The sequence below is a fragment of the Equus przewalskii genome, chromosome 5, assembly GCF_037783145.1.
Source record: "Equus przewalskii isolate Varuska chromosome 5, EquPr2, whole genome shotgun sequence".
In the NCBI taxonomy this organism is placed as follows: domain Eukaryota; kingdom Metazoa; phylum Chordata; class Mammalia; order Perissodactyla; family Equidae; genus Equus; species Equus przewalskii.
In genome coordinates, this window is record NC_091835.1 from 70143629 (window position 1) to 70159009 (window position 15381).

General features: G+C 50.4%; 1 protein-coding gene across 4 annotated transcripts in view; it reads left to right on the forward strand.

Moving 5' to 3' along the window:
• ACVR1B (activin A receptor type 1B) overlaps positions 1-15381 on the forward strand; it is a 40795-nt gene that overhangs the window by 13174 nt on the left and 12240 nt on the right. For 2 of the 4 annotated variants that reach the window (XM_070619559.1, XM_070619558.1), the window contains exons 2-7: positions 3335-3574; positions 4372-4620; positions 7484-7714; positions 10630-10797; positions 11786-11942; positions 13093-13217. In XM_070619559.1, the coding sequence (XP_070475660.1) occupies positions 3335-3574; positions 4372-4620; positions 7484-7714; positions 10630-10797; positions 11786-11942; positions 13093-13217 (1170 nt within the window). Of the gene's footprint in view, positions 1-3334; positions 3615-4371; positions 4621-7483; positions 7715-10629; positions 10798-11785; positions 11943-13092; positions 13218-15381 lie in introns of all 4 variants that reach the window. The other 2 variants (XM_070619560.1, XM_070619561.1) reach the window with 2 other exon arrangements.

A 15381-nucleotide genomic window follows, 5' to 3' on the forward strand; every position in this document is an offset into this window, starting at 1 on the left:
TTCACCTGGTGAGTCAGTGTGAAACAGATCACACGAATGGCTGCTATCATTAGCCCAGATTTAGCTTTCAAAGAAATCAAAATTAGGTTTGTGATGTAGTCTTAAGAGTAAATTTACAGTAAATTGAGATTTTTTTGTAATCATCATTTATTTAGTTTCAATGAAAAATGAATATTAACAGAAAACTAGCCCTGATGTCTGTGTTTAAAATGCAGAAAAAGGTATATAAAATTTAAAGCAGAACTTCCCAGTGTTGGATCAGTGATCTAAACAATGTGAATTTAAAAGGAAGCTCGGTTCAGTTTTCAGCTGGAGGATTTTAGAGGTCATCTAGTCCGGTCCCTTCTTGCTGGTTAATCAGGAGATAAACGAGGTCCGGTGGGTTGCGTGACTTGCCCAAAGCCACACGGCCACTTACCGGCAGAGCAGAGTCCCCCACAGCACCTCCTTGCTGTGGTCTTGCCGTAACTTGCCACTTCCTAATTAGTAGTTAAAGAGACACAGTTCATGCGTGCGTGTTTGTTTGCGTTTTACGTTGAGAGGAGGGGTTAAAATGTATCAAGCACCAGTTTGCTGAGCACTATTTAAATATATTATTTCGTGTAATTCTTACGTAGTCCTCTGAAGTAATTGTTAACAGCCCCACTTTGCAGATTGGGACACCGGGTGCAGGGAGGTCACTGACTTGCTCAAGGTCGTCTGATTAGTGGGAGAGCTGACATTTGAGGCTTGGGTCTTTCGGGCCTGTCCCTGCCGTGACAGCCCACTGTGACTCTAGTGATAGTAAGGGAACCTCCTCTGGGGCGTGGGCAGTGGTGAGGGTTATCTTAAAATGGATCTTCTTCAGACTCCTCACTCGTTCTGTGAACTGCAGAGATGTGCACAGATAAGTGCAGAGAGAGGCTTTCTCAGAGTCCCCACAGCACTAGGCGGATGTTTGGCTTGTCCTCTTACCATCTCTGTAAGCGAAATGGTATTTTCTGGTTGACCCGCTGAGGCTCAGAGAGATCCAGGGACTTGCCCAGTCTCTTATCACAAACCCGCATGGCCCTGCTCCCAGTTCCGCTCTTCGTCCCGTCTAGCAGATTTCACCACTTTTGTTCTTTCCTGTCTTACACCAAGATTGTTTAAGTACTTCCCAAAAATAATGAGCCACGTGTGGGTGTGTTCGTTCTCCAGAATGAATCACTGTGAAAGAGGCCGTGAACCAACGAAAGGAGAATCAGTATCTGGAGCCAAAGGTTCTGGCTCTCCTGTCTGCTAGTTGACCGACTCTGAAGTGAGCTTTTTTTCGAAAGGCGGCTGCGGGTCTGGCCTGCGTGTCCCACTGTGCTCAGAATAGCCCTCTTGGAGTTGTTCGTTTTCCCGTCTTGCTTCCCAAAATAGACCCGTTGCTGTTCTCTTTGCTGGACACCATGGCACATGTATGGAGAGGGGTGCAGTCCACGGGGAACCCCTTTGTGCCTGAATGTCCCCACGGACACCAGGGGGCGTGGGCATTAGTTTTCTTGGATTAACAGTCAGGACTCCAGTGTGAGTAAAAGAGGTTTGGATCCAGTGTGCTGAGATTCAGAAGTAAATTTAAGTTAGCCAGAAGAGTGAGAGAGGAGCAAATCAAGGTATTTGGGAGGAAAAATGAGGAGGTTCCTTAGTCTTTCTTGTGTCTAAAAGGGTTGGAATCGAAATTTAGGACGAATCTGCTTTTAAAATTCCCTTTATGGCTTGGATCCTAGTCCGCAGGGCACCTGGTTAAATGCCCTGCCTCGAAAGTGTAACTGCCTGACCCTCCGGCAGGAGCTACGCGTTTTGGAAGTCTCCCGGGAGAAAGGGGTCTGGTCAAACTCGGGGAGAAAACGCGACTGGCGAGAGCGCAGCTCCACACTGTCCGTTACCTGCCAGCGCCGTCTCTCCTTTGTTGCTTGGGTGGGAATGGCCGGGGATTGTGACATTTATAGAGAGCCTGAGGAAGGAGGGGTTGGACACTGAGATATTTAGAATCTCTCTTTGGGTTTGAAAAGCCAAGAGATGCCTTCCAGTGTATTGGAGGGAGAGACCAAGATAGACCGTTGACAGCCTGGAGGGTGAGTTGCGACAGGCTGGTTTGTCATGGGGCTGGTCATCGACATCTCTTCTCCAGGGGCCCCAGTCTGAGCATATTCCCACTGGGTATCCAGATCGCATTCACTTAGTGTCCAGTCTGAGGCTCGGGTGGGCCCTGTCACCTCTGCCCCTGATCGGCGAATGCTTCTTTCAGCACTGTGGGTCCCAACTGAAGTCTCGTCATGGCCACAGCCATACTCCTGCCCATCCGAAGAGGTCAGGGCTAGGTTAGGCCTGTGGGAGACAGTGTTGGGGAGGACCAACTGCTGCTGTCTGCGCTATTCTTGTTAGACGGATAAATAAAGGATTTCAGATTCCAGGGCTGCCGAACTGGCTTTCCGAGGCGCCAAATTCATTTACGGTAATTTCCTGTCAACAGCGCACACTTATGTGTAATACACGCCTAGCAAAACTCAGTCCCAGAGACCATTGCACACACAACCTATTTGAAAAAAATATATATATATATATATATATATATGTTATATTTTTAAAGTGATATCCAGGGCCCTTCAGAGTGGGTTGAATTTATGGAGCACTTTTTATGCATTAGCTCGTCTAATCCTCTCAATAACCGTAGGAGGGGGCGCTAATATCATCCTCTTTGCGGGGGTATGCTTTGAGAGGAGCACCAGCCGTGGATGATGTTGGACTAGTCAGGGGAAGCGTTTCAAAGGAAGTGACGTTTAAGCTGAATTTTAAAGGATTTATAAGAATTAGCCAGGAAAAAAGCATTGCAGCAGAAGAATGTGTGAGAGCCGGCATACTGCATTCAGGAAACCGTGGGCGGGCCTAGTGCCTGCGGAGATGGGGCCGATGATGGCTCCGAGGAACCCTAGGTGGTTTGGATGGGGGCGGGGAGGCGGTGTCCTATATTCTCCAAAGGGAAGGTGCCTTCCTTTCATCCTCAGGCATCTAAATTTAAAGGAAAACTTCTTTCCCAGCCACAGAATAATTTATAATAAGTCTAAGGCTAAGTTCAAAAGCTAGTTTCTCTATTTCTCATAGGCGTGATAGAGAGCACTTAGAGGAAGATGGGGGGCCGGCAAGGCTTGTTTGTGAGCTGAATAAACAGGTAAAAATGTGCCCAATTGACGATATCCTCTTCAGTTGTCTATAAAAGCACCTTGCTTTGGAGCGTCAAGTATGCTAAGGGATTATATTGTAAGTCTGGAAAAGGACCTGGGGTCAGTTCTCACCATTGATGTTATTGTGCATTCCACCTTCCCTGCAGCTCTGCTGTGTGCGTGCACCAGCTGCCTACAGGCCAACTACACGTGTGAAACAGATGGGGCCTGCATGGTCTCCATTTTCAACCTGGATGGGATGGAGCACCACGTGCGCACCTGCATCCCCAAAGTGGAGCTGGTCCCCGCCGGGAAGCCCTTCTACTGCCTGAGCTCCGAAGACCTGCGTAACACCCACTGCTGCTACACTGACTTCTGCAACAGGATCGACCTGAGGGTGCCCAGTGGTGAGTGACACCCTTGTCGGACTATTGGCTCCTCTTGGAGGTAGGGCACCCACGTCATTTGTCCTTCTCTGCTCTTCCTCATTCCCTTGGTCTGATGATAGATAAACAGTTCCCCAAGGTGACAAGGGATGGGGTTCCTCTCAAGTCAGATGTGTGGATTAGAGGATAGGGAGACAGATCATCAGGTTGGTCCCAGAGGTGAAAGCTGCGTTTTGGATGGTGACTGAGCAGCCATAGGCAGCTGGTGAGGAGTGGAGGAGCCAGGCAGTAGTCCGCACGGGAGGGTATGGGACTGATCCCAAAGGAGACAGCCCCAGAGCCGTGTGAAGGCAGCTGCTGGGGTGAGGGTGACAGCAAAATGGGAAGAGGGGCTAGAATAAGAGGAGGACAGTGATGGAGACTGAGAAGTATTAGATGCCACCCCTTTGCATGTCTGCTGTTTAGATGACGTTACTGGGGAGGTCAGAGTAGAAGGAGAGAGATGGGCAGAGCTTAAAGGAGCTGTTGTAAGTGGAAGAGTAGACCCTGGCATGTGTCTGGGGGCGCTGAGGAGGGAATGGTCCCATGAAATGCTGTGAAATTACAAAGTGGGTTGTGGCTTGACTGTTGCAAAGGACACCTTAACTAGAGAGGTTTGAATTTGAGAGCTTCCAGGCAGACCAGAAAGATCCAGGGCACCGTGAACCCACGGAGAGGGAAGGGCATCGGCACTTGGAGCAGGGTTGGGGGTAAACAAGCCCACAGCCTTCCCTTGTTTTACTCTTTGTTCTTTCCCTCTCCTCTCTCACTCGACCCAGGTCACCTCAAGGAGCCTGAGCACCCTTCCATGTGGGGCCCCGTGGAGCTGGTAGGCATTATTGCCGGCCCGGTGTTCCTCCTGTTTCTCATCATCATCATTGTTTTCCTTGTCATTAACTATCATCAGCGCGTCTATCACAACCGCCAGAGACTGGACATGGAAGATCCCTCATGTGAGATGTGTCTCTCCAAGGACAAGACGCTCCAGGATCTCGTCTACGATCTCTCCACGTCAGGGTCTGGCTCAGGTACCGAGTTCCTCAGGCGGCGTGTCTGCTGTGGGCCTTCATCCCTGCTTCTGCGTTTACAGAGGAGGCCTGGCCTTGCACTTGTTTCTACCAGCTCTGAGTCATTTGGTTTCATAATTCCCCTTCTTTTGGAGTCTGATATGCAATAAGATAAGATAATGGGTTCACAGAAAATCTTTCATTCCCCAGATTCCAAAGGTCAAGTGCGAATCTCTCCATTCCAGAAACCCTGCCACTCTTCGAGTCTTGTACCTGTACATCTATTAAAATTCACCTGGTTCCACCTGAGCAGTGGAGTGCTCAATGTAAGGGCCCCTTTTGAGAAACAGGAGAGCGTCGGCTTCCTATGAGGCGGTGACAGCTAATCATTGATCTCCGAGCAGCCCCAAGGGGAGTTTAAGGACGCTGAGTAAAGCTGAGAGCTGGTGCTTGGTGAATCATTGACTGGTACCAGTTGCCCAGGGGTTTTTTGGTGGGGGTTAAAATAAAGGCAGCTCTGGGTTCCAGCATGGCGTCAGCACCATTTCCTGCACTGCCTGTTGATAACCAAGTCTTTCTTAGATGAGGGAACCGAACCCAACAGTGGACCTTGATGTGAGACCAGCATTTAGGATAAAAGGAATTGGGTTGTTCAGGTCTCAGGGTATAGCTCAGCTAGCTGTTAAATGTGAACGTGACTTCAGAAGAGTCTTTTTATGAAGATAAACAATTACTTTAGTGATGGTGATATTCTGTTCTTGTAAAAAAATCACCCGCAAAGGTCACTGTTGCCATTCTAGCTAAAACATACAGAATCATATTTGTGGCATTTCCATGCATGTTATGTATGTTTCCTTGCCATGTGACAAGACTATTCTCTAGGGGAATTATGCCATCAGTCATGGCCAGACGTTCCTCCTTGCACACACGGAGTACTTTGAGCTGTGACATCTCCTGAATTTCAGTGGTTTTGCCTTTATTAAGCTCTGCAGTAGAGAGTGCCAAAGTGATGGATATATTTAAAAGCTGCATATTTTTAGGAAGACAGAAAATATATGGCTTGTTCTTTGCTGAAAGAGGTAGGGCAGTGGTTAGAACTGCGTGACTGACTCTGTGACTTGATTTGCTGCTAGAGGAGGGTAGCTCAGGTTTTCTGGAGTCTTTTTTTTAAGATCAGGACTAGCTGAGGCTAGGGAAGGTCCATGCGGTTACTTAGTCATCTAGAGTAACATCATTAATACCTGTTTCTCTCTGGATGGTTTAGTCCACTTTTAATTCAGAATGTCAGGAGCTTCCAAGGTGTTGGAGTTTTAATACTGTGGATTTGAAGTAATAAGTCCTTGCTGCTTGTGTGACTTTTGAGCCACACCGACAAATCTCTGTGGACCATCCTCTGAGGGATGCGAGTAAACAAAGAGGAGGAAGGGGCTGAGCCAGGGTCGGCTGGGAGAGACGGGGATTTCTGGCAGGGGTCTCACAAGGGAGGACAGGTTTAAAGGGGTCTCGAAGACTTGAGTTGGAAGTTTTTAGGGAGGTAAGAGGGCAGGGAACATTCCAGGCCAAGGAAAACCCATGAAAGTTCAGCGTGTGTCTGGGGAATGGCAGCTGGCAAGTGGCCCCAGAGCAGGAGCGGCTGGCTGGCCCAGGCAGAGAGCACAGTGGGTGCCATGCTGTACCCCCTGAGGGGCGAGGCAGCTACTGAAAGTCTTCGTGTGGGAAAACAGCTTCATATTTTCTTGTGGAAGGAATTCTGGCCGTGGTGTGGAGGATGAATTCATTCATTTACCAGCCTCCTGTTAGGGAGGCCGGCGAGGCGGGGCCGTGTGTGGGTGTGCAGGGCAGGAGCAGGGTGAGGGAGGCGGAAAGGCCGGTTGGAGGTCTTACAGAAGGGCCAGAATTAGGACAGGCACAGAGTGGGTGGCGAGGAGGGGTCTACTTTGGGAAATGTTTTGGTGGTTCTGTACTGTTGTAGTTAAAAGCATAAACTCTGGAGTCAGACAGTCCTAGATTTTAATCCCTGCTTTGCCACTTACTGCTGGTCTCAGTTCAAATGAGTTGCTTAACCTCCCCTATGAGCCTGAGATCTCTCATCTGTAGTTGGGGTAACAACAGTATCTGCCTGATGGGTGTCTGCACGGTGAATGGGAGCTCACGTCCACACAACGGTGGAGGGATTAGGAGCATGTTTGTTTGATTGGCCAGGGAGAGGGGGTGCGAGTTCAGAGTCGCTCATGATGGAGAGGTGGTTGGATAGATCGGAGACTGTGAATGGGTCACACGAGGCAATAAATGGGTGCTATAAAGACAGTAGAAGCTGTCCTAGAATAAGCGTGGGTGGTCCTGGTCTACATCTGGAGCTCCACCCCCAGCAGGACTTGATCTCTGGAAAGGGGTGGGGGCCTTGTGTGCTCGGACCACTGTCTGGCTTCCATGGGCCGCACAGCACTGCCCTCTCGTGGCCGATGAGCAGAGCAGCCAGAAGGCGGCTCCCAGCGCTCAAGCTCCCACTTTGTCTTCTCTGCCCTCTTTCCTCCTCCATCAGCATAAAGCAGGTGTGGGTGGATTGGCCTGCAGGAAGCTAGCTGCAGAGTTGGTAAATGTGGTCAGGCATTTATATTCAATCTGTCATCCGTCCCAGCTTAGAGGAGAAATCGCTTAGATCAGGAACAGCTAATGGTACGCATTTCCCTTTCTGCGTTCACTGGCCTGGTTGCTGGCTGCCTGGATTACCTGGACGTGCTACAGGCGGCCGCAGCTCTCCATGGTCCTGGACCCGTGTAGAATGAGGCCGGTGGGGAGGGCTGTGCCAGCGTATCAGTGAGAGTGAGAGGTGCAACGTTTAGCAGGTGTACTGCATCAGCTCTCCTCTTTCTTCCACCCACAGGGTTGCCCCTTTTTGTCCAGCGCACAGTGGCCCGAACCATCGTCTTACAGGAGATCATTGGCAAGGGCCGGTTCGGAGAAGTGTGGCGCGGCCGCTGGAGGGGTGGTGATGTGGCTGTGAAGATCTTCTCTTCTCGTGAAGAGCGGTCTTGGTTCCGGGAAGCCGAGATATACCAGACGGTCATGCTGCGCCACGAAAACATCCTTGGCTTCATCGCTGCCGACAACAAAGGTAAAGGGCTCGGTTTGGATCCAGGGGATCCCAAAGCCCACAGTAGCCCAGAGGGAAGGGCAACTGGGGATGCGGGACAGCTGTGGGACAGCCAGCTCTGTTTGCCTTCAGAGTTGTCGCCCGTAGAGACTCTGAATGAGGTGACAGTCTTCAAACGTGTCTTCTGCGCAAAGCTTGTGTAGAAACCCAGGTTCTCAAGCAAGCCAGCGGTTATTGAGCAGATAAACGAGATAAAGGCCTCTCCCTACCTGCCCGCTTTCCTTCCCCGACGCTCCCGAGCCCGCCTCAGGGTAGTCCCTGCAGGGCCTCCAATAAGTTTTCCTTGAAAACAACTGGAATGAGGAATTGTGGCCTCATCCCCTGCCTGGAAGGGATGGCCCCAGAAGAGCGTGTCATCCACGTTCTGTGACGCGCCAGCAGCAAACCCAGCTCTGCCTGGAGCAGCAGCTGAGCGACAGCCTGCCTCCCCCGACGTGCTGCCCGACCTGCTGCCTCATGGCCTTGGGCTCAGCCTTTGGCCTGCTGGTTCCGGAAGCCCCTTATTTCCTCCTCTTCTCCCTCTAGTGTTGCTTTAGTTTGTGAATCTCTCTTGTGTGCCCAGCATGTCCTCGTTCCTGAGGACCTCCCTGACTAGCAAAGAGACGAGTAAATTAATGATTGATTGTGGGAAGTAACCAAACAACCACCTGTTCTAGTGAGCACAAATTGGGGGTGCAATGGGGGTCCGAGAGGTCACACCTGAGCTTGAGGCAGAGGTGGCAGGAGTTGGTCAGGAAGAAAAACTAGTGAGAGGGGCACTCTAGATTCATGTACAAAGGTGAGGTGTGTTGGGCCGGCCCAGTGGTGTGGTGGGTTAAGTTTGTGCGGTCCACTTCAGCGGCCCAGAGTTCACAGGTTCGGATCCCGGCACAGACCTAGCACCACTCATTAGGCTGTGCTGTCGCAGTGACCCACATAAAATAGAGAAAGACTGGCACAGATGTTAGCTTAGGGTCAATCTTCCTCACACACACACACACACACACACACAAAAGAGGTGTGTTTGGGAACCTGCCAGTAACTTGGCATGGCTGTGTGACAGCAGGATGGGTCAGAGAGGTAGTGGGGGCCAGATTGTGAAGGGCTTTTCTTTTTTTTTTTCTTTTGGTGAGGAAGATTGGTGCTGAGCTAACATCTGTTGCTAATCTACCTCTTTTTTGCTTGAAGAAGATTGTCCCTGAGCTAACATCTGTGCCAGTCTTCCTCTATTTTGTATGTAGGACACTGCCACAGCATGGCTTGATGAGTAGTGCGTAGGTCCATGCCTGGGATGTGAACCCGCAAACCCCGAGCCACTGAAGTGGAGCACGTGAACTTAATCACTATACCACGAGGCTGGCCCCTGAAGGGATTCTTTGAGAGGACTGTGTTCTATTGTGAGATAGTGGGTAGTAAGGGAAATTTCATTCATTAATTCAGTAGCATTTATTGACTGCTGTGGCTCAGGACTTCTGCCAGCTGCTTGGATTATCACACGTGAGATCATGACATAGGCCCTGCCCTCACCGCTCTCAGGAAGAGGGGACAGCAGGCACGTGGCAGGTGGTGCACGCGAGTCAGGAGGACGACGAGCTGATGGGTTTACGTTTCAGAAGCGTCTCTGGCAGCCACGACACAGTTTGCTCCTGGGGCAGTGACTTCGAGAAGTGAAGATCTGCACAGCCTACAGAGGGCGCTAAATATTTTTCCTTCCTACAAAACAGCAGACTGCTCGTTCCTCATGTGGCTGGGGGGGGGTTGGAGTGGCCTCAGCTGCCCCCAAGCTGAAGAGTCTTGGACTCGTACACAAGGGAAGAAAGGGAAGAGTGAATATTCTAAAGGATCAGGAGATGCCTTCCCTTGTGGCTTGTTGCCCGGGTCCTCAAGACCTCGCCTGGCGGGCGTGGGAGAGGGGTGTCGGGTGGACCTTGTTCACAGCAGAGAAGACAACATTGGTACTTTTCCAGGAGCTGCTCCCTTTATTGATTCTGGCCACTCGTGTGAGTAGGAAGCTGGCTGTCAGAACTCACATTAGGGCCGCAGGAGGAGAAAATCGTCCTGGCTTTTTTAACATGATACATTTATTATAGTGTCCTGGAACCAGCACCAGCCTGGAATTTGGGAGATCCCAATGCAATTTCCAGCCTTCCTGGTAACAGCAGCATAGCCTAATTAGTTTACCAGGTTTTGGTTTCTCCCCCGCGAATTCCATCCCCGCCGCCCCCCCCCCCCCCCCCCCCCGCCCCGGTGTTTGAAAGTGCGGGCTCTCCACCTTTCCCTGGCTCTTCTGAGCATGAGACGACCTCTTTGGAATCCTTGGAAGTGTGCTCTTTGTGCCTTGAAAAGCGTTTTTTGGCCTGGAATGCAGTACTGTGTGCAGGAGCTCCTTCCTGCTCTGCAGAGCTCATAGCCTGGTCAGGGTGAGGGGCTGAGAGGAAACGGCACGAGAAGGTGCTGGGGGGCAGAGGAGGACCTGGGCAGTGGTGGAGTCTCGTCGTGGTCGCTAACGAGTAGATGAGCAGGTCTCGTCAGGATCAAAGCAGTGTAGCCACGATGTTACCTGTTTCCCTGAGCATGAGCTGCCCCTCCTCCTGGGTGCCTCAGTTTCCAGTTGGTGTCGTAATGGAGCACTGTTCAGAATTCTGCAGCCTTGCAGGAAATCCTGCAGGAAACAAGGGAGCAGGTGTAAGAAAGGATGATGCTCCTCTGTCCTTCCTGGAACCTGAATCTGGTGGACAGCTGTCAGTGAAACGGGCACAGAGGAAGCCTCGGGGTGGAGGCGAGGAGTGGGCGTCAGGAACCTGGCTGGGGTTGGTGCTGTGCACACTCCTCGTTCCCGCCTTGGCCGCTGTGCTGGCGGGGACGCCTTCCCCAGAGCTCTCTGTGGTCCTCTGCAGATAATGGCACCTGGACACAGCTGTGGCTCGTCTCGGACTATCATGAGCACGGCTCCCTGTTCGATTATCTCAACCGGTACACCGTGACGATTGAGGGCATGATTAAGCTGGCCTTGTCTGCTGCCAGTGGGCTGGCGCACCTGCACATGGAGATCGTGGGTACCCAAGGTGAGTGGACCCAGCTGAGGGCCCGGGAAGGTGGGTAGCCCTGAAGCCTGTGCCATCCTGATTCAGCTCCCAGAACTCCTTTCTATGGAGAAGGCTGGAGCTGGACCTTGGGAACTGTGGTCTCAGCCTTACTTGAGTGTGAACAAGAGGTGTCTCGGGGTTCTTTTCACCTGTCTTCAGAGCCCCCCGGGACTCCATGACGTAAGTGTTCAGTTGTCGTTCGATGGCCTGCATAGTTGTTGGCTGGTGAGCCAGTGTTTATTGAGTGAGGTCTCAGAAGCCTGCAGCGCATGTGGGAAGGAATGGGACTAAGACGGTTAACCAGACTAACGAGCAGGGGCTTCACTTTTGTCACTTCACACTCATTGTTGGGGACAGCTGGCTCAAAGACTGCTGGGTGGATGAAAACACTGGGCCTGACCCCTCGCAAAAGGTTTCCTGGAGGAGCAACGCCTCGAGCGACCTTGTTGGTTGAGGGCAGCATCAGCCCTTTGAGGCCCTGCATCTTGTTGGGGTGGCGGCTGGGCTCCCTGAATCCTGGTCGGCCAGGGCAGCAGCTCTTGCTGACCGGGACAGACAGCCAGCATTCGAGTGTGGTCCTGTTGCCAGCCTCTGTGCTGATGTTAGCAGTCTCCTGGGAACCTCGCCAGCGCGGCAGCTTTTCTGGACTGGAGCACACTCGTTCAGGGAAGGGCAGTCGTGCTGGTATTGGTAGTAATATTAGCTAATACACATGCCCTGCTAAGCTCTTTACTCACCTCCGTGAGTGCATTTAATCCTCACAACATTCCCCTGAAGTAAGTACTGGTCTTAGTCTTATTTTATGGATGAGAAGACAGAGGTGCAGGTGGGTTAAGTCGCTTCTCCAGGGTTATGGGTTAGTGGGAGGCAAAACCAGGACTCGAACCTACCCAGTCTGGCTGCACAGTCCATGCTTTTACCATTTATACTATCTTTCTGTAAAGATCCCTGTTTCTTTCCCTGCCAGGGAAGCCTGGAATTGCTCATCGAGACTTGAAGTCAAAGAACATCCTGGTGAAGAAAAACGGCATGTGCGCCATCGCAGACCTGGGCCTGGCTGTCCGTCATGACGCGGTCACCGACACCATTGACATTGCCCCAAACCAGAGGGTGGGAACCAAACGGTAGGAAGGCCTCTGCCCTTGCCCTGCACTTGTAGTGAGCTGCCCGCACGTGCCCTGTCCCATCTGCTCAGGAGCAGGGCCTGTAGGGAAAGGAGGTGTGGTCCTCACTCTGAGACAGCAGGAGGTGGAGTTGAGCGCCCACTCCCCACACGGGACTGTGCGGCTTGCACTGAACAGACACAGGTGCCAAGAGCACAGCCCCGTAGGACTGAATACGCGTAGATGGTGGTGGTATTTGGCAGGGGAGGCAGCAGAGAAAGAGAATCTGGAGCAAGATTCGGAAGGGGGTTGGACAGCAGGCCGGCTGGGGGACGAGGGAAAATGGCACTGCCTGCAGGGGTGGCTTATGCAGAGACCGCTGAGGAGGCAGGGAGCGTGGTTTGCCAAGCCAGAGCAGATGTAGGTGAGGGTGCAGACTGGGGCACTCTTAAGGGTTATGGGCCTGCCCCCCACTTCACCCCGAGGTGAAGTAAGGAGTTGTGATTGTGGACTGACTTCAGCAGCTGGAGACAGAACTGTGTGGATAGCACCGAGGAGGAGGTCTGTTGATCTGAATCTCAGGGAGCGCGCTCCTGCGCTGCTGCTTTTCCCTTCCTTTTCACCTGAGTGATTGCACCCCAGGCCCTGGGGGAGGCCTGAGGGGACCCCTGGTTTGCCTTTGTGTGGGGGAGCAGCTCGAGTGGTACTGACTAACTGAGGGGCCTTTCATGACTCTGGAATTAGTGTTCGTGTATCTGCAGTCAGGTCAGATAACAAAGGACGCTCGAAATTCACCTCAGCCCGTCACTGTGGGTGCATTCGATAAAGTCCAAGACCCCAGTAGCAACCAGATAGCATGCGCTGTTACTGCCCTGCCACCCACAGCACAAATACTTCTGCCAAGAAATCAAAACACGCTGGAAATAACTCTCGATGGTTTAAAAATAGAGGTACAAATAGGAGTAGTCTAGTGTCAGCAGACCTGTGCTGAAGCATTAGTAGATTCAAGTCCAGAACATGTGGGAGTCTGCAGTGAAGAGAGTGGAGCGTCCCTTCCCCAAGGGGCTTTCTCGGGGTGGTGCTGTCCTACATGCAGAGCCCCTGAACCAGCACTTGGAGTGAGAGGCGTTGCCGTCATCTGTGCGTGATAGAGTTTCCTTTGCTGCTGCAGATACATGGCCCCTGAAGTGCTCGATGAAACCATCAACACGAAGCACTTCGACTCCTTCAAGTGTGCGGATATCTACGCCCTCGGGCTCGTCTATTGGGAGATTGCACGAAGATGCAATTCTGGAGGTACCTTCCTTTTATACCTTCTCTTTCTCCTGCCTCCCAGTCCAGAATGCTGATCACCGAGGATGCTGGTGTTTTTACTGCCTCCTTTCTTTTTACAGCCTGTCGGATGCCTGGTGCCCGGGCCCGCATCGCACTCAGGGTTCTCATGAAAGATGACGAACCTTGGAGGCAGCCGCGCTAAGGCTTGTTGAATAGTGTTGTACGTTGTGGTAACCATCGTGGAGGCTCATTTGGCTTTTTTTTTTTTTAAACGCATTCTCTTTATCGGTGCACAGAGGGTGGGAAGGCCCTGGTGGGACAGCACAGAACTAGTGCAGGGGTCTCCCATGCACGGGAAGCGGTATGTCCTAACACACCAGCTCTCAGGCCGTGTTCCTGGGCAGCCCTGGGGTTTCATTGACAAAACAATGGCGGTAACGTCTCAGTTTGCTGGAGGAAGCTTGTTAACGCATAGAATTTTCTCAAAATGAGTTTTTCTCGTATAATTTTTTCTTAAATCTTTGACATTTACAACTGTGCATATGTGTCGGAATCTAGTAAAAGATAGTATCAGATTTAGCAGAAAACATTTTTTATCGTCAGCTTAGTACATCAGTATTTTACGATGACTGCTGAGTATTCTGCCACACGATCCAGGTCAGGAACCGCTAGCAGCCTGCGCTCAGCTGCTGATCTCTGATGGCGGACGCTCCAGGTCAGGGAGTGGTTGACTTAGAAAGAACTGGTGGGTCCCCCTGCAGAGCCCTTTTGTGCATCACTGCCTTTTTCCATCTGTGTGTTTAGTGAGATCCAGATTATGGCGGAAGCACCCAGGTATTCATCACAAAGTTCTGCATCTTAAACTTTGATCGTTTTGTACAGATAAAACAAGTGAAGAAAACTCTGGCCACACAAGTCTTAAACTGTGAATAAGTTAATTTTTTCTTTCTCCGACTGTCCAGAAATTGGGGCCTAAGTATGTAACAATAATATATATATATATATTTTTAAAGATTTTATTTTTTCCTTTTTCTCCCCAAAGCCCCTCCTGTACCTAGTTATATATTCTTCGTTGTGGGTGCTTCTAGTTGTGGCATGTGGGACGCTGCCTCAGTGTGGTTTGATGAGCAGTGCCATGTCCACGCCCAGGATTCGAACCAACGAAACACTGGGCCGCCTGCAGCAGAGCGCGCGAACTTAACCACTCGGCCACGGGGCCAGCCCCTGTAACAATAATATTGATGTTTATTCACCACTTGCTATGTATAAACTCACTTAATCTTTACTACAAGCCTGTGATGTGGGTACTATTATTGTCACTGTTTTGCAGATGAAGAAAAGGAGTCACAGAGAGGTGAGGTGATTTGTCCTGAGTCACAGGGCTGATAACCTAGGGTTCGAACTCCGACAGGCTGAGGCCGGGGCAGAAGTTCCTAACTCCCCTTAGATAGTTACCAAATCAGCCTCTGTTTAAAATCTGTCCCTTAGCTCAGTACAGCAGGACTTTTCCTGGGAAAAAAGCAGGAGAAAGTTACATTGGATTTTTTTTTTGTTATCTTTTTATCATGAAAAATATTTGTTTGTATCTCTAAAAGTTAAGGACTTCAAAAAATATGATACTATTACCACACTTTAAAAAATGAACGTTAATTAATATCCTTTAACATCAGTCAGTGTTGAGATTTCCCCAATTGTCTCCTGATTTTTTTTTAAACAGTTTGTTCAAATCTGGGTTCAAGTATTGTCCATCACTGCAGTTGATTGATACGCCTCTTAAATCTTTATAACCCACAGGCTCCATCTCTACTTTTTTTCTTCTGCAGTTTCTTTTTTGGGGAATCCAGATCGTTTGTTCTGTAAACTTTTTTTGTCTAGATTTTGCTGATTGCCTCTTCCTGAGGTTCACATGTTCTTCTGTTCCTGTGAATTTCCTATGATAGTTACATCTTGTAACTATAATTGTGTATACATAGTTTTTGGGGTTTTTTCCCCAAAATCCTCCTGCTATAAGGCACATAACGCCGGTTCTCTCTCTTTTTGTGATGTGAACGGCCATCGAAGATCATTGTCCAAATTCTAATTCATTAGACGTTGAAAAATGCCAATATTGTGCTTCTGTCAATCGTCATGTATTAGCTAGAAGAGAAACTTCTCCTAATTGTCTATTTGGTTACCAAGATGTATA